The sequence below is a fragment of the Octopus sinensis genome, linkage group LG18 (assembly GCF_006345805.1).
Source record: "Octopus sinensis linkage group LG18, ASM634580v1, whole genome shotgun sequence".
Taxonomy (NCBI): Eukaryota; Metazoa; Mollusca; class Cephalopoda; order Octopoda; family Octopodidae; genus Octopus; species Octopus sinensis.
This window is the reverse complement of record NC_043014.1, coordinates 14,605,727-14,630,726: the sequence shown is the minus strand read 5'-3', so window position 1 is coordinate 14,630,726 and position 25,000 is coordinate 14,605,727. Positions and strand designations below refer to the sequence as shown.

Genomic DNA, 25,000 nt, shown 5'->3' with positions numbered 1-25,000 from the left:
TCAATTTGTTTTCCAGAAATGTTTCACAATGTGCTTGTAAAAGCTCCTATGCCTCTTGTTGTTGGCTACCTCCTGTTATTCCTGTTTACCCTAGTAATCCACTGGGATGGTCACATATATGCAAAACTCCTTACAGCTTAGGATAAATATAGTAATAACAAAAATGACTTTTGGATGGAAAGTCTAAAAATTTCTAAGCACAAGTCATTTTCATTATTACAATATATATATTGTATATGTGTGTGTGTATTTTATTATGGTAGTTTTGACTTTAAGAGTCCCTCCTAGCATGAGGCATTTATGCATAGTAATGCCCTTAATATAAATAAATATATTTAAAGGGAATAATTAATAAATTTTTCCCTTATGACGTTTTTCATACTAACTACTTGATAATTTCTTATAAACATTTTATCCTATTTTTAAATTGTCTATATATATATATATATATATATATATATATATATGAGCAAAATGCCCCCTGTCCAATGCATGGTGCTGAGTTGTCAAAATTTAAACCAAATTTTCTCAGAACAACTTGTCCGACCGTCCCATAGGCCTTTCAGAAACACTGATTCAACCTAAATTTGAGACACCAACAAAAGAAGAAATAAAGATAGACTTTTTTTCTATTCCAAAGAAAAACGATTTTATTCACACAAATATGCAACTGAAGAGTTTAAAGTACCAGTAAGTACATCGCAACAGCTGATGTACTTGCACATACAAATGCATGTTCCCACAACTTTATCGAGCACATTCTCACCTGGAATCGATTATTGCAATTTTTTCAAGACTTATACATGTCCTGATACCATTGGTATCTAGATATCAAATTCGAGCGCAATCGGATGGAGGATGCTCGAGATCCTAGAAGACACACACACGCAGACAGACAGAACGGATTTTATATAATAGATATGTATACATATATTTTTAGCTGCTGTTCCTAGCAAATTGAGTGACCACATAGAGGCTTCTTTTTGAGCTTGCATGTTTATAGTTAATGAAGGAAATGAACAGTGACATTTCGTATTAGGCAATCTGTAATTGTCTCAATGAAATTCCTGGCAAAGTGAATTGATGAGATTTAAAGCAGCGATAATTATGTCATTAATGGAAGGAGCTAAAGTAGAATAAATGAAGTAGATGAAGAAGTAATTATAAAGCTACTTTAAATACATGTAAGGGTTTTGTTGCAATTAACAGAAACATAAATGTAAAAGAATAGGACATACATGTCTGTGTGTCTGACTTTTGCTCAGGTGTAAAAGTAACAGGTACTCCTCTTTTTGAAACCTGTAAGCGTTAGTTATGTGTGTTTGACACAGGTAAGAAATGGGTATGTCTGTTTGATATATTCGTTATGTGCAGGTATGGCTGTGTGTTTATGGAGTTCACTTTGCAGCTCTGTTGCCCTTTGGTTTTAGGTTCAGTCCCACTGTGTGACACATAGGGAAAATGCCTTCAACCATTTCGTTGTGAGTGATTTTCGCAGATGGAAACTGTGTAGAAGCCTGCCATTACACACACACACACACACATAGCAGTAAAGAAATAAGAAATTACACAGAGGGGACAAACAAGGACAGACAAAGGGATTAAGTCGATTATATCGACCCCAGTGTGTAACTGGTACTTATTTAATCAACCCCGGCGAGCTGGCAGAAACGTTAGCACGCCGGGCAAAATGCTTAGCAGTATTTCGTCTGCCGCTACATTCTGAGTTCAAATTCTGCTGAGGTCGACTTTGCATTTCATCATTTCGGGGTCGATTAAAGAAGTACCAGTTATGCACTGGGGTTGATATAATCAACTTAATCTTTTTGTCAGTCCTTGTTTGTCCTCTCTGTGTTTAGCCCCTTGTGGGTAGTAAAGAAATAGGTACTTATTTAATCAACCCCGAAAGGATGAAAGGCAAAGTTGACCTCGGCAGAATTTGAACTCAGAATGTAGCTGCAGACGAAATACCACTAAGCATTTCGCCCTGCGTGCTAATGTTTCTGCCAGCTCGCCGCCTTCCACATGATTTCTGCCTACCAAATTCACTTGTAAGACATTAATTTACCAGGGGCTATAGTAGAAGACACTCATTGTGCCGCAAAGTGGGAATGAACCTGAAGCTACAAGGTTGCAAAGCAAGCTTCTTAACTAGACAGCCAAGCATGATTTCTATAAAATTTCTTACATAATACATGAGTTGATTCAATTATTATTTAACTCACCTTTGAAGTTTTGGTATATAGGCGTAGGAGTGGCTGTGTGGTAAGTAGCTTGCTTACCAACCACATGGTTTCAGGTTCAGTCCCACTGTGTGGCACCTTGGGCAAGTGTCTTCTACTATAGACTCAGGCTGACCAAAGCTTTGTGAGTGGATTTGATAGACAGAAACTGAAAGAAGTCGTCGTATATATGTATATATAATAATAATAATAATAATAATAATTGTGTACAGTGCTCAGGTGCACTACAACTCATCTAAAGTGTATATATAATCAGGTGTAGTTGCGGCGGATTTCGGAAAGCATGAGGGCCTTAAAGGATGCAGTGTCATGGCAGTCAACAACTGACGCAGGCAGTTTATTCCATGCTTCAGCAACTCTGAGCGTGAAAAAATGTTTCCGAAAGTCATGGGAGCTGTGCTGTTTTCTGACTTTGTAGGCATGTCCACGTGTGTTAGACACATGGAGATCAAAAAGGTGTTCAGTGTTGTTGTTGGTGAGGTGGTTGATAACCTTGTGGGTGTTTACCAAGTCCGTCGCCAGACGCCGGAGCTTCAGTGAATCCATGCCCAAGGAAACAAGGCGCTCATTTAGCTTCAGTCCCACTGTGTGGCACATAGGGAAAATGCCTTCAACTATAGCCTCGGATCAACCATTTCGTTGTGAGGGATTTTCGCAGATGGAAACTGTGTAGAAGCCTGCCATTACACACACACACACACACACACACACACACACACACATATAGCAGTAAAGAAATAAGAAATTACACAGAGGGGACAAACAAGGACAGACAAAGGGATTAAGTTAATTATATCGCCCCCAGTGTGTAACTGGTACTTATTTAATCAACCCCAGCAAGCTGGCAGAAACGTTAGCACATATATATATGTGTGTGCGTGTGTGTGTGTGTATGTTTGTGTGTCTGTGTTTGTCCCCTCAACGTCACTTCACAACCGATGTTGGTGTGTTTATGTTCCCATAACTTAGCGGTTCGGCAAAAACATCCAATAGAATAAGTACTAGGCTTACAAAAGAATAAGTCCTGGGATTTATTTGCTCGACTAAAGGCAGTGCTCCAGTAAAAGAGAGTAAAGAGTATAGGTAAAAGACACACACATTTTGATAGGATATTGCTTTCTATTTATATTGAGTTTTTGTTGGTCAATTATTTTTAGCGTTTCAACAGAAAAAAAGTCATTCTAAAATTGTTTTTTAATGTAAGCATGCCCAAACAAGTCAAATGCTTACACAGAGCAAGTTTTACAGCCACATCATCCAAACCGACCGGGTGAAACTGGGCTTAACTACTAATATATATATAAATATATATATATATCTTTATATATAAAAGTGAAGTTGTGTGTCTGTCTCCTACGATTTAGATTCCTAACTACTCCCACATTTTGCGGTGCAGTATAACCAAAACCGGGTATCTTAAAGTCGTGATTCATATCGAGCCCTTCTGGGTATTAGCACGCGTCTACGATGAGTCTACGATTTAAAAAAAAATTTACCATCATTTTTTTCCATTTTAATGCATTTTTTCGCTATTATATAAGAGAAGTAACTCTCTAAAAATGTCTACGATGAGTCAACGATTTTAAAAAAAATTTACCATCATTTTTTTTTCCATTTTTAATGCATTTTTTTGCTATTTTTTGGCTATAACTCTCTAAAAATGCTTATATAGTTATTTCCCTTACAAACCCGAGCAACGCCGGGTGATACTGCTAGTATGTATATATATATATACACATATAATGAGGTTCTTTTGGTTCCCATTTATCAAATCCTCTCACAAGTATTTGGTCAGTCTGAGGCTGTAGTAGAAGACATTTGCCAAAGGTGCCACTAAGTCACAGGGACATAAACACACCAACACTGGTTGTCAGGAGGTAGTGGGGCCAAACACAGACTCAAAGACACACCACACACACACATATATATATGACGGGTTTCTTTCGGTTTCCATCTACCAAATCCACTCACAAGGATTTGGTCAGTCCAAAGTTGTAGTAGAAGACACTTGCCCAAGGTGTCACTCAGTGGGACTGAACCTGGAACCATGTGGTTAGGAAACAAATTCCAGAAATGTTTTAAAACCGTCATCATCATCATCATCCTCACAGCTCATTTAATGTCCACTTTTCCATACTCGCATGGGTCAGATGAAATTCACTGAGGCAGACATTTTCTACAGCTGGATGCCCTTCCTGTCACCAACCCTCATCTGTTTCCAAGCAAGCTAACTGCTAGACATGTCAAGATAAGGGGACATGCAAATGCACATACACACACATATGAACTCACTCACACACACTTATACACACACGCACACTCACTCACACTCATGTGCATGTACATGCATGCACTCACTCACAAACATACACACACTTTCACACAGAGATATACTAACACACTCACACATACACACAAACACATTTACACAGTGACAGTGACACGACTCACCCACATACTCAGACATAGCACATATACACTCTGATACACACATGCACATACACGCACACACAGCTATATACATACACAGACTCACATGCACAGAGACACACGTGTGCACATAGACATACACACACACTCATCCACATACAGACATGCAAACATACATACACACACATGCACACACACAGGCACAATACAGACACACACACAAATACGAACATGCACTGGTATACAGACACACACATACATATACTTATGCCCAGAGACACACTCAAGCACACACACATCTATGGACACAGACACACACATAAACAGTGATATATGCACACATACACACACACACACAAAGCATATACACATTGAGGAACAAGTGCACATATGTACACACGTGTGTGTGTGTGTGTGTGCGTGTGTGTACAGAGTGTATATGTGCTATGTCTGAGTGTGTGGGTGAATGTGTCACTGTCACTGTGTAACTGTGTTTGTGTGTATGTGTGAGTGTGTTAGTATATTTGCACGTGAAAGTGTGTGTATGTGTGTGAGTGTATGAGTGAGTGCATGCGTGTGCACACATGTGTGTGTGAGTGAGTATATGTGCATGTGTATGTAAGTGTGTGTGTGGGTGAGTGTATGTGAGTGTGCGTGTATAAGTGTACATGTGTGTGTGTGTGTGTGTGCATACACACATTGAAGAACAAGTGCACATATGTACAGACACAAACACATACACACATACTCTCTCTCCCTCTCCTTTCTTTGTCTCTCCCTCCTCTCTCTTCTCTCTCTTCTTCCTCTTCTTTTCTTTTTCCCATTCTCCTCCTCATCCCTCGCCATCTCACTCCCATATCTTCTAGTATAAGTTAAACCACAGATTGATCTCTGTGTCATACCAAACCAAATATAAACTATTTGGAACCCAAAGAATTGGCAAATAAAGACAATGAGGTCATATGTCTTTGGAATGTAATTATTCTACACAATATAATTCTTGACTTTCTTTAAATTAAACACTGTCTTTGAAATTTGGCCATAACTGTTCTCTTATGTGAACTGTTATCACATAAAACTACTGCAGCCATACATTTCCCTCTCTCCACCCTCTCTCTCAGTCTCTCATACTTTCTTTAACATATCCCCAGACACCCATGCACACACACACATACACTCATACATACATGCACACACACATGTATCTGCCTACTTAAGTATTCGTCCCTCCGTCCGTCAACCTACATTCCGTCTCCTTCATCTATCCATGGAGTCATCTATCCACTCTTAATTCCCCTCCATCCTTCCATACCTCTACCCTCCTTTTATTTCCCCTGTATCCATCCATACATCTACTGACTTTTTATGTCCTTCCATCCACCTGCTCACCTTTTATTCACCTTTTATTCACCTTTTCCACCCCTTCATTTCCCCATCCATTCAGCTCTCCATCCCTTCATTTTCCTCCATTTATGTGAAAGTACATGGCTTAGTGGTCAGAGTGTTGCACTCACAATCGCAACATCATGGTTTCAATTCCTGGACCAGGCAGTACATTGTGCTCTTGAGCAAAAAAGTTCATTTCATATTGCTTCAGTTAAGTGAGTAACTCTGCAATGGACCGGTGTCTTGTCCAGGGGGAATGTGATCTCGGTCATGTCATGGAAACCATGTAACCACCATATGAGACCTAGGACTTGAGACAATCATATTCAAGGGTTGTTGTTGTTGTAGTTGTTGTTAAGCAACAAGATGGGTAAGGGTGATTAGGTGATGGTCTAGGGCTTAGGGATGGGAGACCCCAGATCTTGAAAAAAAAAACTTTGGTCATCTTGTTGTAGTCGAGGGCTCTTCGTTGACACCTGACACCACTGGGAGGTGGCCCTCGAAGTCACTGGAAATGGAGATCTCCAGGTCCAAATTCTTGAATGGCTGTTGCTGCTGGTGTTGTTGTTGTTGTTGGTGGTGGTGGTGGTGGTGGTGATGATGAAATTTGGCCATAATGAAAGGCAGGCAAATTAATCTGCCTACCTTTATTTCCTTCATCCATCTCTGTAAACACCATGGCCATCCTGCCTTGAGATGACAACATTAAGATGTGTTTCTCTACAGCTGTAGCACTAAAATACTTCATGACACTCAGGTTGAATTTCTCTACATTGTTGTTTAGTCCATTTGAAATAGCAGCCAAATTATCCTCAAATCACATCCTCCCCTCTTAAAACTGTTTAGGTTACATATTATAATCTTACATATACTATGACTGAAAATGCAAAACCTCCAAAAGATGGAATGGTCATAGTTGGAGTACCTTTGATCATAAGCCTGTTTATTCAATGAGGACTAAGCCCAGGATAAGCAAAAATAACTACATCAGTAGTGTCTCCTTATCTCAGAGGTCACACCACTAAAGTTTTTCTCTTTGTATGCGATTTTGAGAAGGGTTTTTATTTTCCCATCTGACCAACATCTCTAGGGTTTCTTTGATCAAATCTCTTTTCCTGTCCAAACCATTTTCATAAGTTTGTCCTAAATACCCATGCTTGTTTTCAGACTTTTGCATAGTCCTTCTTTCATACTTTCTGAGTAATATAACGCTTTTCTTTCATAAATTCCAAGTTACTCTAATGGTTGAAAAAAAAAAATTGGGAATGTGTATCATATATGATGTGTGGACCCCAGGAAATTGTGTCCTGTGCACCATATACGACACACAGGGCAGGCTAGATGTTAAGATTACTTACCGTAAATCCTCAAGTATAATCCACATTTTTTTCCCAAAATTTAAAGGTCAAAATCCCTAGTGTGTACCATATACGAGGTTAAAAATGAAAGTTATTTTCTAAGCAATGCCCAAGTCTCTATTTGCTGTCCAGCAATGTTTATTCAGACGCATTTTGTGATGTTGGGCGCAAAAATACCTTAAGCTAAGCCTGAAAGCAATGAAGTCATAAAAGAATCATCCATAACTTGCAGTAAGCAACATTTATTAAACGTTATTACTGTTATTTCTTTATTTTCTGCAAACAAAATATACAAAAAGGCTACACGTTTGCATTATGTTATATATACAATTATAATAAAGGACGTTACCGTATACATTTTTACAAACCAAGGACGTTATATAGACCTCCTTGACTCAAGTTAGAGAAGGGGTGCGTATTATTGGCGTTAGGAAGGGCATCCAGCTGTAGAAACACTGCCAGATCTGACTGGCCTGGTGCAGCCTTCGGGCTTCCCAGACCCCAGTTAAACCATCCAACCCACGCTAGCATGGAAAGCGGATGTTAAGCGATGATGATGATGATGATGATGTTTAGGTTTTTCAGGGGTACAGACCCCTAAAAATCCCCTGCGTATTATATACTCAAAGGCGGACTATACTCGAGGATTTACTGTAGTTTCATTCTTTCTTACTTTTGTCTTCCTTTTGCTCATTCTTTCCTTCCATTATTCTTTCTTTCTTTGATTCTATTCATAAAAGTAGCAAGCTGGCAGAATCATTAGCATGCTAGGCAAAATGCTTAATGACATTTCTTCCAGTGCTGCATTCTGAGTTCAAATTCCACCAAGGTTTTGCCTTCATATTTGCAGTGTTGATAAAATAAATACCACTCGAGGACTGGGGTCAATGTAATTGACTGGCACCCCTTCCCCACTGTTTCAGGCTTTGTGACCATAGCAGAAAGACTAATTATATTTCTTATTTCTTTATTGCCCACAAGGGGCTAAACATAGAGACAGACAAGGGGATTAAGTCAATTAGATCGACCCCAGTACTGGTACTTAATCTATTGACCACGAAAGGATGAAAGGCAAAGTCTACCTTGGCGAAATTTGAACTCAGAACATAACGGCAGACGAAATACCGATAAGCATTTCACCTGGCATGCTAATGTTTCTGCCAGCTCACCACCTTCCACTAATTATAATTTCATTAGACTAATTATATTTCATTAAACTTTTATGACCGAGCTGTTTTATTATCTAACTGGAATGGTTTACATTGCTATTGAACAGGTGAAGAAAGCCCTGGAACTCTATGAACAGCTGAAACAAAGGATGGGCATCGTAATTGTTGGACCAAGTGGTTCCGGCAAGTCCACTCTCTGGTCAGTTCTACGCCAAGCCTTAGCAAAGATCGGTCAGACAGTAAAACAGTACACAATGAATCCAAAGGCCATGCCAAGAACTCAGGTATGTTACAAGTCTGTTAATATTTTTTAAAACTGTTTTGTTATTGTTATTGTCATTATTGTATATGTAGTGGAGGCGCGTGGCTTAGTGGTTACGGTGTCAGAACCATGATTGTAAGATTGTGGTTTCGATTCCTGGACCAGGCGACGCATTATGTTCTTGAGCAAAACACTTCATTTCATGTTGCTCCAGTCCACTCAGCTGGCAAGAATGAGTAACGCTGCAATGGACTGGCGTCCCATCCAGCTGGGGAACACATATGCCATTGAAACCAGGAAACCAGGCCTATGAGCCTGGCTAAGCTTTAAAAGGGCGCATTTATTATCATTGTATATGTAACCAGCCCTGCTCCCTCATGAGCAGTTAGTTTTGCTACAGCCAACACAAAGGAATCTTTCACAGAATCTGTTATATTGTTTTCCCAAATATCAGAGAGCCCATTCATATATTCTACAAATGACTTCCGTGACCCTAATTTTAATAAGACAATAAATGAAACCAGACTGTCATTTCATGCTGAATAATTGACTGACTATTTTCAGACATTTACAGTGGTTCTCGACCATTTTTTTACCTGTAGGTATAGGAGTGGCTGTGTGGTAAACAGCTTGCTTACGAGCCACATGGTTCTGGGTTCAGTCCCACTGCATGACACCTTGGGAAAGTATCTTCTACTATAGTCTCGGGCCGACCAAAGCCTTGTGAGTGGATTTGGTAAACGAAAACTGAAAGAAACCCATCGTATATATGTATATATATATACTAGCAGAATTGCCCAGCGTTGCTCGGGGCTGAATTGCTTGAAAGTACTGTTAATGATTGCACTGAATTATGATGATTATTCAGGCAAATATTGATATAAGTTTACGGTGGGAGATAAGGACTTAACGATCAAACGTGTGCCATTGCATTGTTTTGGGGTAACCAAATTTCTGATGAGCATTATAGGGGCACCAACTTTAAGTTAGAGAAAATGTGGTGGTAGTCCGGGGTGCTCAAAGGAATTGAGTACCTCTATTGGATTGTTGATGACGTCCTCTGGGTCAGGAGTTGTATCGATAGACTGATATACATAGACTTCCCCAGGAATGAGTTTTAGCATTTCATCATTAATATGGTGAACAGTTTTATTCCTCGGGGCCAGTATAGCCTTTTTGCCAATCCAATCCATATTCTGATAATTAGCTTGTAGATCTGGGAACACTGCATCTCTGAGATGGTACAAATGGAATCGATGGCAATATTACCATTTTCATCCCCTGGTATTTTGCCTTCACCAAGTGCAAGGAGGGTGTGAGGAAATGCTGCTGATGTGATATTACGTCGCATATGAGCACGCATATTGGTGTGAAGTTTGAGAGTTACTTCCCTTTATTAAAAAAAATATGCATTAAAATGGGAAAAAATGATGGTAAATTATTTGTAAAATCGTAGACTCATCGTAGACGCGCACTAATACCCAGAAAGGCTCGATATGAATCACGACTATAAGATACCCAGTTTTGGTTAAACTGCATCGCAAAATGTGGGAGTAGTTAGGAATCTAAATCGGAGTAGACAGACACACAACCTTTCTTTTAAAACTTTGTATGGAGTGAATGGTTACCTCTATGGAAATATATACACACACGTTATACATACATGTGTGCATAGATGAATATATAAATACATTTATATATCTATATACACTTTTGGGCGATCTTTGTGCTACTTAGAGATAACTTTAGATCTTATTTTCGTCCTAAAAAACTTTGTATGGAGTGAAAGGTTACCTCTATGGAAATATATACATGCACATTATACATACATCTGTGTATAGATGAATATATAAATACATTTAAATATCTATATACACTTTTGGGCGATCTTTCTGCTACTTGGATATACTTTAGGTCTTATATTCGTCCTAAAAAACTTTCCTGTCACACACGCACACACACACGCACCCTCACACACACACGCACACACACACACACACTCACACACACGCACACACACACACACACGTTAGCTTACAATTTTATTTATATATTTGCGTGTCTATGTGTGTAAAGAGGAAGTGGGAATGCAGAGTGAAAGAGTCACTCACTACAAAAAGTGAATTACTTTCACTTTAATCGTTGCACACTTGCAAAGACAAAGGAGGAGAAATTAGGGTGATAGCGTCAGTGAAACAGTTCGCTCCGTTTGTGTGTGTGTGCGTGTGCGTGTGCTGTAGCCCACACTAAGAAAAGCATTTGACTTAAACACCACAATGTGAGTTTTCTGTAAATTTTGCTTAATTGGGGTTGAAATTTGAAAAACCGGACCTGGCACGACCCGATGCATTCTACTCTTAAATATGCTAGGTAAATTGTAATTGAAGAAATCCTATATTGTAGATTTCTATAAGAGACAAAGGGAGGCAGATAAAATCTGCCTTTTATAATAAGAGATATATATGTGTGTGTGTGTGTATATATTTTTGTGTCTGTGTTTGTCCTGCCAACATCACTTAACAACCGATGCTGGTGTGTTTACGTCCCTGTAACTTAGCAGTTCGGCAAAAGAGACCAATAGAATAAGTACTAGGCTTACAAAGAATAAGTCCTGGGGTCAATTTACTCTTTTACTTGTTTCAGTCAAATGACTGAAACAAGTAAAAGAGTAAAGAGGTGCAGGCATGGTTGTGGGTTGTGTGATAAGAAGCTTACCTCCCAACCACATGGTTCAGAGAGGGAGAGAGAGTAAGAGAGAAAGTGAGAGTGGGAGGGAGAGAGATTACATTGTGTGTGTGTGTGTGTGTGTTATTTGTATATTGTTTAATGATATTGGCATCTTTTGTTCTTATATATTTAGCTGCTTGGTCACATCGATATGGATACTCGTGAATGGACTGATGGAGTTCTTACAAACAGCGCCCGCCAAGTAGTCAAAGAACCTCTTGGTAATTATTTTCAATTCTATAAAATTCTCACCAAAGAATCTAGTATCTCATAAAATTATTGATGCGTCTGTATTTTCCCTTGATGAAATCTTATCATTATTTATTGCCATATTCCTTCCTTTATATGTATTCAAGAAATTATTATTTATCACCATTTTCCAAATTGTTATCTTCATAGACTAAATATGAAAATATTTCAATTATTCCAGTCTTTTATTTGGAATTGCAGTGTATTTCTGTATTTTGTTTTTTTTTTCTGCAAAACAATATGTTTTTGTAGATTTCTATATTTCATTCTTATTCAATTCTTTGTATTCATTTTTTTTAGATGCATAAACGTTAGGAACAGGCATGGTTGCGTGGTTAGGGAGCTTGCTTTGCAACCATGTGGTCGTGGGTTCAGTCCCACCGCATGGCACCTTCGGCAAGTGTTTGTAATATAGCCCTGGACCAATGCCTTGTCAATGACTTTTGGTCAATGGAAAATGTGTGAAAGTTCATGATATATATGTGTGTGTGTATGCATTTCTGTGTGCATGCTTGTGTGTGAGTATGCATGTGTGTATACATGTGTATGTACTTTCATTTTGTGTATGCATGTGTGTATACATTAGTGTGTGTATGCACATGTATGTGTATGCATGTGTGTGTGCATATATATCTGCATTGTGTGCATGCATGTCTATGCATATGCATTGTGTGTATGTGTGTTTGTATGCAAATATGTGTGTGTCTATGTCCATCCCAACCAGCAGCACCACTTGATAACCAGTGTTGGCCCATCTGTATCCCTGTAACTTCGCAGTTCTGCAAGAGAGACCAATAGAACAGGTACCAAATTTAAAAATAAGTAATGAAGGCAATTTGCTTGACCTTCGAGACAGTGCCCCAGCATGGCCACAATCCAGTGAATAAAAAAATAACAGATAGGTGATAAAGGCTACCTAGATACGACATACACACACACACACTGAAGATCGATAAATTACTTTACGATGCAACAAGGTCTTCTTATTATCATAGTGGACAGCAATTTGGTAGAATACTCAGTATGCTGGACAAAATGCTTAGTGGTGGCATGTTACCTATCTTTACATTCTGAGTTCAAACTCTGCCTAGGTTAGTGTTGCTTTTCGTCTTTTTGGTGTCAATAAAGTATGTACCAGTTGAGTATTGGGGGTTGATGTAACCAACTTCCTCCTCTCCTCAAAAACTTGCACACTTTGTGCAAAGCCAGTCCCGCCCTGTTGCCCTTCAAACCTGTATTGGTTTGGTGCAACAAGTGCCATGCGCCCTGTAGTCATTATCACTAATGTTGTTTGTGGTTTTTACTTTGACAGATATTCATTCCTGGATTATATGCGATGGGGATATTGATCCTGAATGGATTGAATCCTTGAATTCTGTACTGGACGACAACAGACTCTTGACCATGCCGTCAGGGGAGCGGATTCAATTTGGACCGAATGTGAACTTCATATTTGAGACCCATGATCTTGTCAATGCGTCCCCTGCCACGATATCACGTATGGGCATGATATTTCTCAGGTAAGATTGTTATAACCACTGCAGATACCTTTTATCTCGTTTAACTAAGCTGAAGAAACAATAAGACAGTGTGTTAGTATCGGTATCAGTTCCTCCTGCATTCTCTCAAACACACTGGGCAGCACGTTTGTTGTGACCCCCTTCATTCGTGAATGACCATGGAATTGCACCTAGAAAGTTACCCTCTGAGGCACAAGTCTGGGCAAGGTTGTTTATGGAAGACCAGCAGTTGCCCATGCATACTAGCCTCCCCTCTCCACGCCACCAATGTTATCCAAGGGAAAGGCAAAGGCCAATACAGCTTGGCACCAGTAACGTCGCAGCTCATTTATTAACGTGCAAGTGGCTGAGCACTCCACAGACACATGTACCCTAATCTAGTTCTCGGGGAGATGCAGCATGACACAGAGTGTGACAAGGCTGGCCCTTTGAAATACAGGTACAACAGAAACAGGAAGAAAGAGTGAGAGAAAGTTGTGGTGAAAGAGTATAGCAGGGTTCACCACCACCCCGTGCCGGAACCTCGTAGAGCTTTTCGCTCAATAAACACTCACAATGCCCGGTCTGGGAATCGAAACTGCTGCCCTAACCACTGATTTCTAGTGGCTGCAGTTTTCTCTGCATCTAGCCATCTGATGTTGGTCTCTCCCATATCTGTTATGAATGTTCTGTGCCATGTAGTTTTCAGTTTTCCTCTATTCTTCTGGTCATCAGTCTAAGTTTTGTCTTGCAAAAATGCTTGGAGGTCTCCTTAGAGTGTAAAATATATCTACATATATATACATACAGCAGAAAATTCAACTAAACCTGCTACTCTGAGTTTCACATTCCCGTTCGTCGGACAGTTTTTGCTAGCATACGTACATACATTCTTACATATGTATATATTTATTTATATATATATAAGATCAAGAAAGAGAGGACAAATTTCAGAAGTCAGTGTTCTTAATCACTCAGTATATTTCACAATATCGGAATGCTTCACAGCATACATAGGTGCACTCGTATATATATAAATTTATATAAATAAGGATAAGAGCGTTATTCAAATATTGAACTTATCAAGTGGCCAGCATGGGAATAAAAACCTTCAAAGGTAATGATTATAATTTATATATATATATATATGTACTGTAAGTTTAGTGGGAATTCTTGATAAGTGTAAGCACCTGTATATGTCAGATAGTGGCAGAGGTGAGAGAATATATCAAACTATAAATTGAAAACAGAACACAAGGGATACAATTTATGTTTGATGTATATATATATATATATATATATATATGTATATATATATATGTATATATATATATATATATGATATAAAAATATTTTAATATGTAAACACATATAAATCATAAATATATTTTCATGAGATCTTATGAGGTTGTATATCCGTATTAGAAATCAATGAGGATATTAAAAGATGCACATGGTGGATGTAAAGTGGTAATCCATATAGATGAAACGGTGGTATGAAGAATCTTCAGCAGATATAAATTTTAACGGCTGTTTCGAGAATATGTAGGTTGGAATAGCCATATTATTTCCAACCATAACAAACATCTACATTTCTCTCATCAGAGGTAGTTTAAGAGGATTTACAGAAGGGATTTTTTTTAATAATTTTAAAAAACATAAGAATGTTTTAAGAATTTTAAAACTTCAAATGCTCTGTTGAAAGAGCATATAGTTCAGGCGAATGATATATAATAAGAGCTAAGTTTACATGTTTAAGTAGATTATAGTGTTTTAAGATGAATCCAAATGCGCAATGGATAAATAGGTTAAAATCATATAAACTAATTATTTTTAGAAAAAAATTATATAAATTATATTATGAAATATATTATAATATGTATATATACTTGTGTATATACACACATACATACATAGACATGTACACATATATTAATATATATATCAATATACATATATATATCATCATCATCTTTGTGTAACGTCTGCTTTCCATGCTGGCATGGGTTCAACAGTTTGACTGGGGACTGGCGAACCAGATGGCTGCACCAGGCTCCAATCTGATCTGGCAAAGTTTCTACAGCTGGATGCCCTTCCTAATGCCAACCACTCCAAGAGTTAAGTGGGTGCTTTTACATGGCACCGGTATGAGGGCCAGTTTGGTGGTACTGGCAACAGCTACACTCAAATGGTTCTTTTACGTGTCACCTGCACAGGAGCCAGTCCAGCAGCACTAGCAATGACCTTACTTGAATGTTGTTTTTCACATACCACCAGCAAAGCGACACTCATAACGATCATGCTGGAATGGTGCTTTTTACATGCCACTGGCATGGGGGGGGGGCAGTCAGCGGCCCTGGCAACGGTCACACTCAGATGGTGCTCTTAGCACTCATCTAGCATGGATGCCAGTCATGTGATGCTGTCATCATATCTGTGTGTGTCATCATCATCATCATTTAAAGTCCATTTTCCATCCTGGTAAGTTGGGGAGCTACACCATGTTCCAACCTGATTTGCCATGGTTTCTACTATTGGATGTCCTTCCTAATGCCAACCACTCCAAGAATGTAGTCCGTGCTCTTTACATGCCACTGGCATGGGTGCCGGTTATGAAACACCAGCAACGGCCATGACTATGATCTCACTTGGCTTCACAGATCTTAGTATGTACAATATATATATATATATAAAAAACAATAATAAATCTCTGAACGTCTCGTTCAGAGATTTATTATTGTTTTCAGACAGTTTTTCTACGTCAGTGACAGTAGTTACTGTGAAAAACCTTATATATGTAGCCTGTAGAGGGAATCCTTCATCGAGGAACGGTGCTTACCATGCGTTGATAAGAGGCAATGACCTCGAAACCGGTCCGTATGTAGTATCCGTATCTTCGAGGGAGGATGACCTCCCTTTGCAGGCAAACAAGGACACTGAGATGGTGTCAGCCCTTCTGGTGACGTTGATGATCGCCTGGGGCTAAAAGCATCAGTAACACCCCCACCACCCGCCCTGTCCCTAGCCACATTCAGATGGCTAATCCCCCTTACGTTATATATATATATATACACACACACACACACACTCTTTTACTTGTTTCAGTCATTTGACTGCAGCCATGCTGGAGCACCGCCTTTAGTCGAGCAAATTGTCCCCAGGATTTATTCTTTGTAAGACTAGTACTTATTCTGTCGGTCTCTTTTGCTGAACTGCTAAGTGACAGGGACATAAACACACCAGCATCAGTTGTCAAGCAATGCTAGGGGGACAAACACAGACACAGAAACATACACACATACATATATATATACATATATACGACAAGCTTCTTTCAGTTTCCGTCTACCAAATCCACTCACAAGGCTTTGGTCGGCCCGGGGCTATAGTAGAAGACACTTGCCCAAGATGCCACACAGTGGGACTGAACCCGGAACCATGTGGTTGGTAAGCAAGCTACTTCACACAGTCACTCCTGTGCATATATTATACATATACACACACACACACACACACACACACATATATATATACACACATATATTATACATATGCATATATTATACATATACACATGTTATTATTTATAGGTTTATATGTACAGTTAAAACAAATTATTTCACTTTGTCTCAGAGTTTCTAAATTCTTATAATGTAAACAACATACAATTCTCATTAGTAAGTACATAGCTTCTAAAATAGATAGAGACAATTTAAAGGGTTGCTTTAGTCTAATGGTAGAACTCCTGTCATGCTTGCTGATGTGGGTTCAAGCCCCATGGACATCCTTTGACTTTTTCTCTCTGAAAGGGTTATTTTTTTACCCCAATATTTACAAGTTACTATTTATAGTTTTATCTACTTCGAGTTCTACACTTAGAAATGAATTGCCAATGATGGTGCCTCTTAAAATGCATTCAGTCCCAACTGTAAAGTGGTAGGCATTTGGAAGCAAATTCAGCTGTAAAAACCATGCCAAAACTGATCTCACCTGTACCTGGTGCCATGTAAAAAGCACTCTGCCCACACTGCAGGGTGGTTGGTGTTTGGAAAGGCATCTAGCTGTAAAAACCATGCCGAAACAGACGTAGAAGTCTGGTGCAGTCTTCTGCCTGGCCAGCTCTTTCTTGTCAAACCGTCCAACCCATGCCAGCATGAAGGTGGACATGAAACGATGATGACAATGATGATGATGTACAATTAGTACTGTATTTTTATTTGTTCATATAATTTTACTCACCATATATCAATACATGTAAAGGTATGTGGCCTAGTGGTTAGATCATTGCACTCACAATTGCAAGGTCATGGGTTCACTTCCTGAGTGGGTGGCATGTTGTGTTATTGAGCAAAACACTTAATTTTACATTGCGCCAGTCAACTCAGCTATAAATGGAATTCCTGAAACGGAATGGTCTTCCAATCAGGGAAAGTGTTTACTTACTCGTCTAGCCAGCGGGGTGGAATCATTTGGAAGCTAAAACAGTGCAAAGTGCATTATGGCCAATGAAGTGTAACATCCAATATTCTGTTCAATACCATGATACTGTGATATCAATACACTTAGGCATACACATACACACATATATTCATGTGTGTGCGTGTGTGAGAGCCATTCCATCTTTGCCAATAAAAATAGTCATCTGTGTCCAGTGTGTAAGTATGGTGGTAGATACATACATCCTGGGAATTCATCTTCATTAATTAGCTTCAGCACAGATGAAGTCAGTAACAGCCTACCTTCTCAGAAAATATCAGAATTCATTTTATTTACTTAATGATGACATCGTTAATGAAATTCACTTAGGATTTTTACAACATTCTGATTGAATTGCCATTTTTGGCAAACAAAAAAAAACCTCATCCAAAGCCAGTATCTAAATTGATTCAAATTTTCGTTTTTCTTTTTCTTCTTTTTCTTTCTTGTTTTTTTTTTTCTTTAACTTAATGAAACTTATATTTAATTTTTGTATTGAGTTTGCAAGATTCTTGTGTTGAAATATATTTTGTTGTATCTTGGTAGTGTCATTATGCCAATACTAAGCACACACACTGGTTCAGTTTCACTTCTGTTATTATTATTATTCTGTTATTATTATTATTCTGTTTGACTTTTGCTTTATGTTTGTACAAGTTGGCTCCAAGTCTCACCCAGAGACCTCAAGAGACAACAGGTTAGAAGTTCTGTGCCATATATTTGGGGTTTTTTTTTTTTTTTTGGTGTTGTACTAGTGAATGTCTAATACATAAAAAAAATAAATAAAATAAAAAATAAATAAATAAAAAAAAAGTTTGTTTTAAACCTTGGGATTAAATAAAAAAAAAGTTTGTTTTAAACCTTGGGATTACATAGAGAGTATTTTGCGTAGGATATGAGCAGTTCCCATGAGCACTATCTTTTGAATTTCTGCCATTTTGGGGTTTCCTGGTATCTGAGTTAGGTAGCAATCAGTCCCTTTCGCTATCATTCCCAGGGCACCTATGACAACAAGTATTGTTTTAGTCTTCAGCTTCCACATTTTGCTGATTTCTATTTCAAGATCTTTATATTTGCTCAGTTTTTGGTAGGTCTTGACAGATACGTTTATATCGATTGGGACAGTCATATCAATGAGGAGGCATTATTATTATTATTATTATTATTATTATTATTATTATTGTTAGTAGTAGTAGTAGTAGTAAGGCGGTGAGCTAGCATGCCGGGCAAAATGCTTAGCAGCATTTTGTCTGTCTGCATGATCTGAGTTCAAGTTCTGCCAAGGTCAACTTTGCCTTTCATCCTTTCAGGGTCGATAGATTAAGTAGCTGTGAAACACTGGGGTCAGTGTAATCATCTAGTCCCCTCCCCTACAAATTTCAGGCCTTGTGCCTTTAGTTGAAAGGATTATTATTATCATTATTATTATTATTATTATTATCATTAGTCAGTTGGTTAATCATTTAATTAATTAACCAATCAGTTGATTGATTAATCATTCAGAAGAAGATTTGGAATCCAGAAGGCATATCATTGATGATGTCGTGAATGGCAACGAAAGGACTTTGACAAACCAGGCTGAATTATTGGTTTCAAATTTTGGTACAATACCAGCAATTTCAGTAGGGGAGGGATTAAGTCAATTACATCAACCCCACTCCTCAATGGGTACTTATTTTATTGACCCCGAAAGGATCAAAGGCAAAACCAACCTTGGCAGAACTTGAACTCAGAACATAAAGACAGATGAAATATCACCAAGCATTTGGCACAGCACTGTAACAATTCTTACAGCACACTACCACCTTGCTGATTTATTGATTGACTGAAGATTTAATCAAATAATTGACTAGTTAATTAGTTAAATGTTTCACCAATTGACAATTAATAACACTGTGTAACACAAGTTTTGTCCTTGGACAGCAACTCTTATTTCCTATTTGCTTACCCCTAGAAAGTATGAAAAGTGGCTAATAGTTCCTTCAGGCTTTGCTTTTGTTACTATATTTATTCAAATCCTAAAGAATCCTTCTCAAGACATAGCTATGATGCTCCTCACTACTCCTGCCCACAATCAGAGATTCGGATATTCTCAGCCATTAAGGAACATGCTCCAGTGGTTAAGGTCAAGCAACTAACAAGCAAGTCTGTAGTATTGAGTAGAATATTTGCTATAACGATATTTCTGCTTCAGCAACTCAGCACTGAATCAGTCTGAAATGTAATGGAAAACAGTTCAATTTCAAAACATGCTTGAAAATGGGTGAGGGTTGGCAACAGCAAAAGTTTGGAGGGAGTAGCAGTCATTTCCTTTGATTTCTAGATACTCTTTTACTCTTTTACTTGTTTTAGTCACTTGACTGCAGCCATGCTGGAGCACCACCTTTAGTCAAGCAAATCGACCCCAAGACTTATTCTTTGTAAGCCTAGTACTTATTCTATCAGTCTCTTTTGCTGAACCACTAAGTTACAGGAGTGTAAACACACCAGCATCGGTTGTCAAGTGATGTTGGGGGGGACAAACACAGACACACAAACACACGCACACATATATATACATATATATACGACGGGCTTCTTTCAGTTTCCGTCCGTCTACCAAATCCACTCACAAGGCTTTAGTCAGCCCGAAGCTATAGTAGAAGACACTTGCCCAAGGTGCCATGCAGTGTCACTGAACCCGGAACCATGTGGTTGGTAAGCAAGCTACTTACCACAGATCCACTCCTATAGGAAATATCACTTATTGACTAAAGACAAAAAAAAATTAAATTTTGTTACACAGTGTAATAATATTAAAAGAAGTGACATAGAGTCACTGCATGTGTTTATTGATATAATGACCCTCCCAAAATACAACAAAATGAAACTTAAACTTATTCATTTGAGTTGCTTGAAATATTTAGCTTAGTTTTCTCCTAACTACGTTTGTTTTCTGTGTGGGTTTTTTTTTCATTTTTTTTTCTTATTCATACTTATTTTTTTTCTTGATGCTATTTGCTGCCAGTGATGAGAACATAAACATGAAAGGCTTGGTGCAGTCATGGCTGCAGAGTCAGGACGAACTGCAACAGCTGAAGCTCAATACCTGGATAGACGACTATTTCTACAGCGCTCTTGACTGGGTCATCAGGCAGGTGAGAGACACTTAACCTTTGACAGATCTTCTTCACCTTAATTACACTCATCATCATCATCACCATTATCATCATTTAACATCCTCTTTCCTGTGCTTGCATGGTTCAGACGCAATTTGTTGAGGCTGATTTTCTTACAGCTTGACACCTCACCTGTTTCCAAACAAGGTAACATTTCTCCCCATGATTTTCATAGATCCTATTTTATGGACTCAACCATGTTCTAAAATAAGTCGAAAGGTAAGCTACTATAAATCGGCATGAACTTTCCGGACAACCCTATAGAAAATACCATTGAAATTAACATTGATGTAACATACATACACGTGTATGTGTGTGTGTATATACGTATATAGATACATGTGTGTGTGTGTGTCCTTGTCTTGACATCATGTGATGGATAGAAACAAGCATGAAGTTCATTTCCAGTTTTCTGTAGAAAATATGCCTAGTCAAGGGGAAATATTATTACCTTGCTTGGAAACAGGGGAGGGTTGGCAACAGGAAGGACATCCAGCCGTAGAAAACATGCCTCGACAAATTTCATCATCTGACCCATGCAAGTATGGAAAAGTGAACATTAAACGATGATGATGATATTTTGCAAAAAACATTTACCATAATCTTACTTCTGTAAGAATAAAATCAAGCATAGAAAAACCCTTACCATTGTTTTCCGATTATTCCAGAACGACTTGGTTGTGGAGACCAGCTTGGTTGGTATTTTAAAAAATGGCCTTTCACATCTTGGCCAAGCTAAAAGCAAAGCGCACTTTGCTGTGTGTTTAATTCGAGGACTAGGAGCCAACTTGAATCCGAAATCCAGAGCAGCTCTTGCACAAGAAGTAAGTGTAAACCTTGTAATATCTTTTATCTTTCTTTTATCTTCTGTCTTTTACATGCTTCTGTCCTTGGACTCTGACCATACTGGACACCACCTTGTGTAATATTAGTTGAACAAATTGAACCCAGTACTTACGGTTTTTATTTTTATTTTTAAGTCTGGTACATGTTCTATTAGTCTCTTTTGCCAAACTGCTAAGTTACAGGGATGTAAACAAACCAACACTAGTTGTCAAGTACCAGTGGTAAGGGACACAAACAATTATACATACATACATACAACATATATACATACATACATACATACATCCCATCATCATCATCTTTTATCGTCCTCCTTCAATACTGGCATGGGTTGGATGGTTTGACAAGAGCTGGCAAGTTACTCTTTTACTTGTTTCAGTCATTTGACTGTGGCCATGCTAGAGCTCTGCCTTTAGTCGATCAAATCGACCCCAGGACTTATTCTTTGTAAACCTAGTACTCATTCTATCGTTCTCTTTGGCCGAAATGCTAAGTTAGGGGGACATAAACACACCAGCATCAGTTGTCAAGCGATATTGGGGGGACAAACACAGACACAAACACATATACACACACATACATATATATATATATATATATATATATACATACATACATATATACGATGGGCTTCTTTCAGTTTCCATCTACCAAATCCACCCACAAGGCTTTAGTCGGCTCGAGGCTATAGTAGAAGACACTTGCCCAAGGTGCCACACAGTGGGACTGAACCCAGAACCATGTGGTTGGTAAGCAAGCTACTTACCACACAGCCACTCCTACGCCTGTGAAAACTGTGTCAAGGTTTGGCATGGGTTCTATGGCAGCATTTCATCTGGCTTTATGCTTTGAGTTCAAATGCCGCTGAAGTAGAATTTGCCTGCCATCCTTTCAAGATTGGGGTGATAGAATAAGTACCAGTTGAACATTAGGGCTTATGTAATCAACTTCCCCATCCCTTCTAAATTGCTGGCCTTATGCCAAAAATTATCGTTGTTATTATTATTATTTTTAAGGTGGTGAGCTGGCAGGATCGTTAGCACACCGGGCAAAATCCTTAGCGGCATTTTATCTCTCTTTGCATTCTGAGTTCAAATTCCATTGATATCAACTTTGCCTTTCATCCTTTCGGCCTCTTGGAGGTGATAAATCAAGTACCAGTCAAGTACTGGGGGTCAATGTGACTATCCCCATCTCCATAAATTCCAGGCCTTGTGCCTATAGTAGAACGGATTATGTTCAGACCTTGTGCCTTTAGTGGAAAGGATTATTGGCCTTCATCTTTCCCTTGGATAAAATCGGTGATGAAGAGTAGGGAGGCTGGTATGCAAGGGCAAAACTTTGCCTGGACTAGTGCCTCAGAGGGGAACTTTCTACGTGCAATCCTATGGTCATTCATAATTGAAGGGAGGTCTTTAATTCATATATTTTGTTAACTATGTATAATTTTCATTTCATTCCTCTCAACCATTTTTGTTTCCCTTCTCACCTGATTTTTATGTAAGTCCCCAGCACAAATTGTAACCTGTGACAATTATAGAAATCCTCCTGCTCCTCCTCCTCCTCCTCTTCTCATCATCATCTTTTTTTTTTTTTTTGCATTTTTTTGGTGCTGCTTGTTTCAAGTCTTTCCATTGTTTCACAGACCAAACAGGTTTGGAAATCAGAGATTCTTGTGTGTGACAAGAAAAAAAAATTTTGACAGATTGAAAATCATGATAGCAGTTTGCAGAAAATTTCTGACAGGATTCATGACAAGTACACATGTGCTGTAACTTTCTTTGTATCATAAATAACACCCATAAGGCATTTTTTTAATATATTTACTTCTATGTAATGCCAGGGCATATTATATCTGAGTGTAAAAAATATATGTAAACATGTGAGAAAAAAATAGAGTTTGCAGTGCATTTAAGATCACATTGTACAAAGTAAATACAGTTTTATAACATCTATTATTTTCTTCATCATATATGGAATATATACCATGGGTTGGGTAGTTTGGCCGGATCCAAGAGGTCAGAAGGTTGTGTTGTACTCCAGTGTCAACTTTGTCAGGGTTTCTACAGCTAGATTCCCTTCCTCACATCAACCAGTTTACAGAGTGTGTTGGGTACTTTTTTTATGTGGCACCAGCACTAGTGAGATCACCAAGTAGCTTGCAAGACCAGACCCCTTAATTGAGGGGAGTTTAGACTGTTAAAAGAGGTGGCTTATGACAGGTGTTGAGAAGCAAAAGTATGAGAGGGGGATAGGACTACGTGTCTTGTTGTAGAAGAGACACATGGCTACTCCCAGCAGGAGTAGGAGAGAAGATGGTGGTGATGAGGTATCAGAGCATCCCCTCAAGGTACAAGAGGGTGAATATGTGGAGGATGAGGACAGAGGAACAAGTGATGTGAAGATAGGGGCAGAGAATGAGGTAAGTTCACAAGAATGTGAAGTGAATTAGAGATGGTTAAAGATAAGGAATATGACAATATAGGTGATACAATGAATGACAAATAGGGGAGGAAGCATGGTCAATGGTGATTATCAGGTTGGTGGAAAGTTAACATACTTTAATCAATGATTTACAAAAAAAAAAAAAAAAGAGCAATTCTTCTGAAACTTTAATACCTTTCTTAAACTAATTTTAATTCTTTAGTTTCAGCTCAAGAACTGCAGTCATGTGGGGCACTGCCATTATTTTGTTAATAATTTATTGTCAAAACTGCCGTGGATTGACATAGATACACTTCACTTGCTGCTGAGTTCAAATTCTGTCGAGGTCGACTTTGCCATTCATCCTTTCCCGGTCGATTAAATAAGTGCCATTTATGCACTGGAGTCGATGTAATCGACTTAATCCCTTTGTCCTTGTTTGTCCCCTCTATGTTTAGCCCCCTGTGGGCAATAAAGAAATAAATAATATGACTTACTTCTCGTGAGCTAATTATGTAGCCTCTATCTGGTTGCTTGATCTGTTAGAAATAGCAACCAAATCTTTTCCACTTGTTTCAGTTCTTGGCCTGCAAACATACTGGGGCTCTGCCTTGGACAGTTTTAGTTCAATGAATCAACCTCAGTACTTATTCTTAAAGCTTGGTACTTATTGTATTGGTGACTCCTTGCCAAAGTGCTTAGTTATGGGGACATAAACAAACCAACACTCATTGTTATACAGTGGTCGGAGACAAACACAAAGACACACACAC

General features: G+C 38.5%; 1 protein-coding gene and 1 long non-coding RNA gene across 3 annotated transcripts in view; one reads left to right on the top strand and one right to left on the bottom strand.

Moving 5' to 3' along the window:
- LOC115221696 (cytoplasmic dynein 2 heavy chain 1-like) overlaps positions 1–25,000 on the top strand; it is a 398,382-nt gene that overhangs the window by 228,899 nt on the left and 144,483 nt on the right. For both annotated transcript variants that reach the window (XM_036510740.1, XM_029791902.2), the window contains exons 35-39: positions 8,694–8,870; positions 11,709–11,796; positions 13,137–13,344; positions 20,807–20,936; positions 21,626–21,781. In XM_036510740.1, coding sequence (XP_036366633.1) covers positions 8,694–8,870; positions 11,709–11,796; positions 13,137–13,344; positions 20,807–20,936; positions 21,626–21,781 — 759 coding nt within the window. The remainder of the gene's footprint in view (positions 1–8,693; positions 8,871–11,708; positions 11,797–13,136; positions 13,345–20,806; positions 20,937–21,625; positions 21,782–25,000) is intronic.
- The window catches only part of LOC118766886, a 19,583-nt gene continuing 7,567 nt past the window's right edge, over positions 12,985–25,000 (bottom strand). The window contains exons 2-3 of the long non-coding RNA XR_005002797.1: positions 19,453–19,459; positions 12,985–12,998 (exon numbers count right to left, since the gene is read on the bottom strand). This is a non-coding gene — a long non-coding RNA (uncharacterized LOC118766886). The remainder of the gene's footprint in view (positions 12,999–19,452; positions 19,460–25,000) is intronic.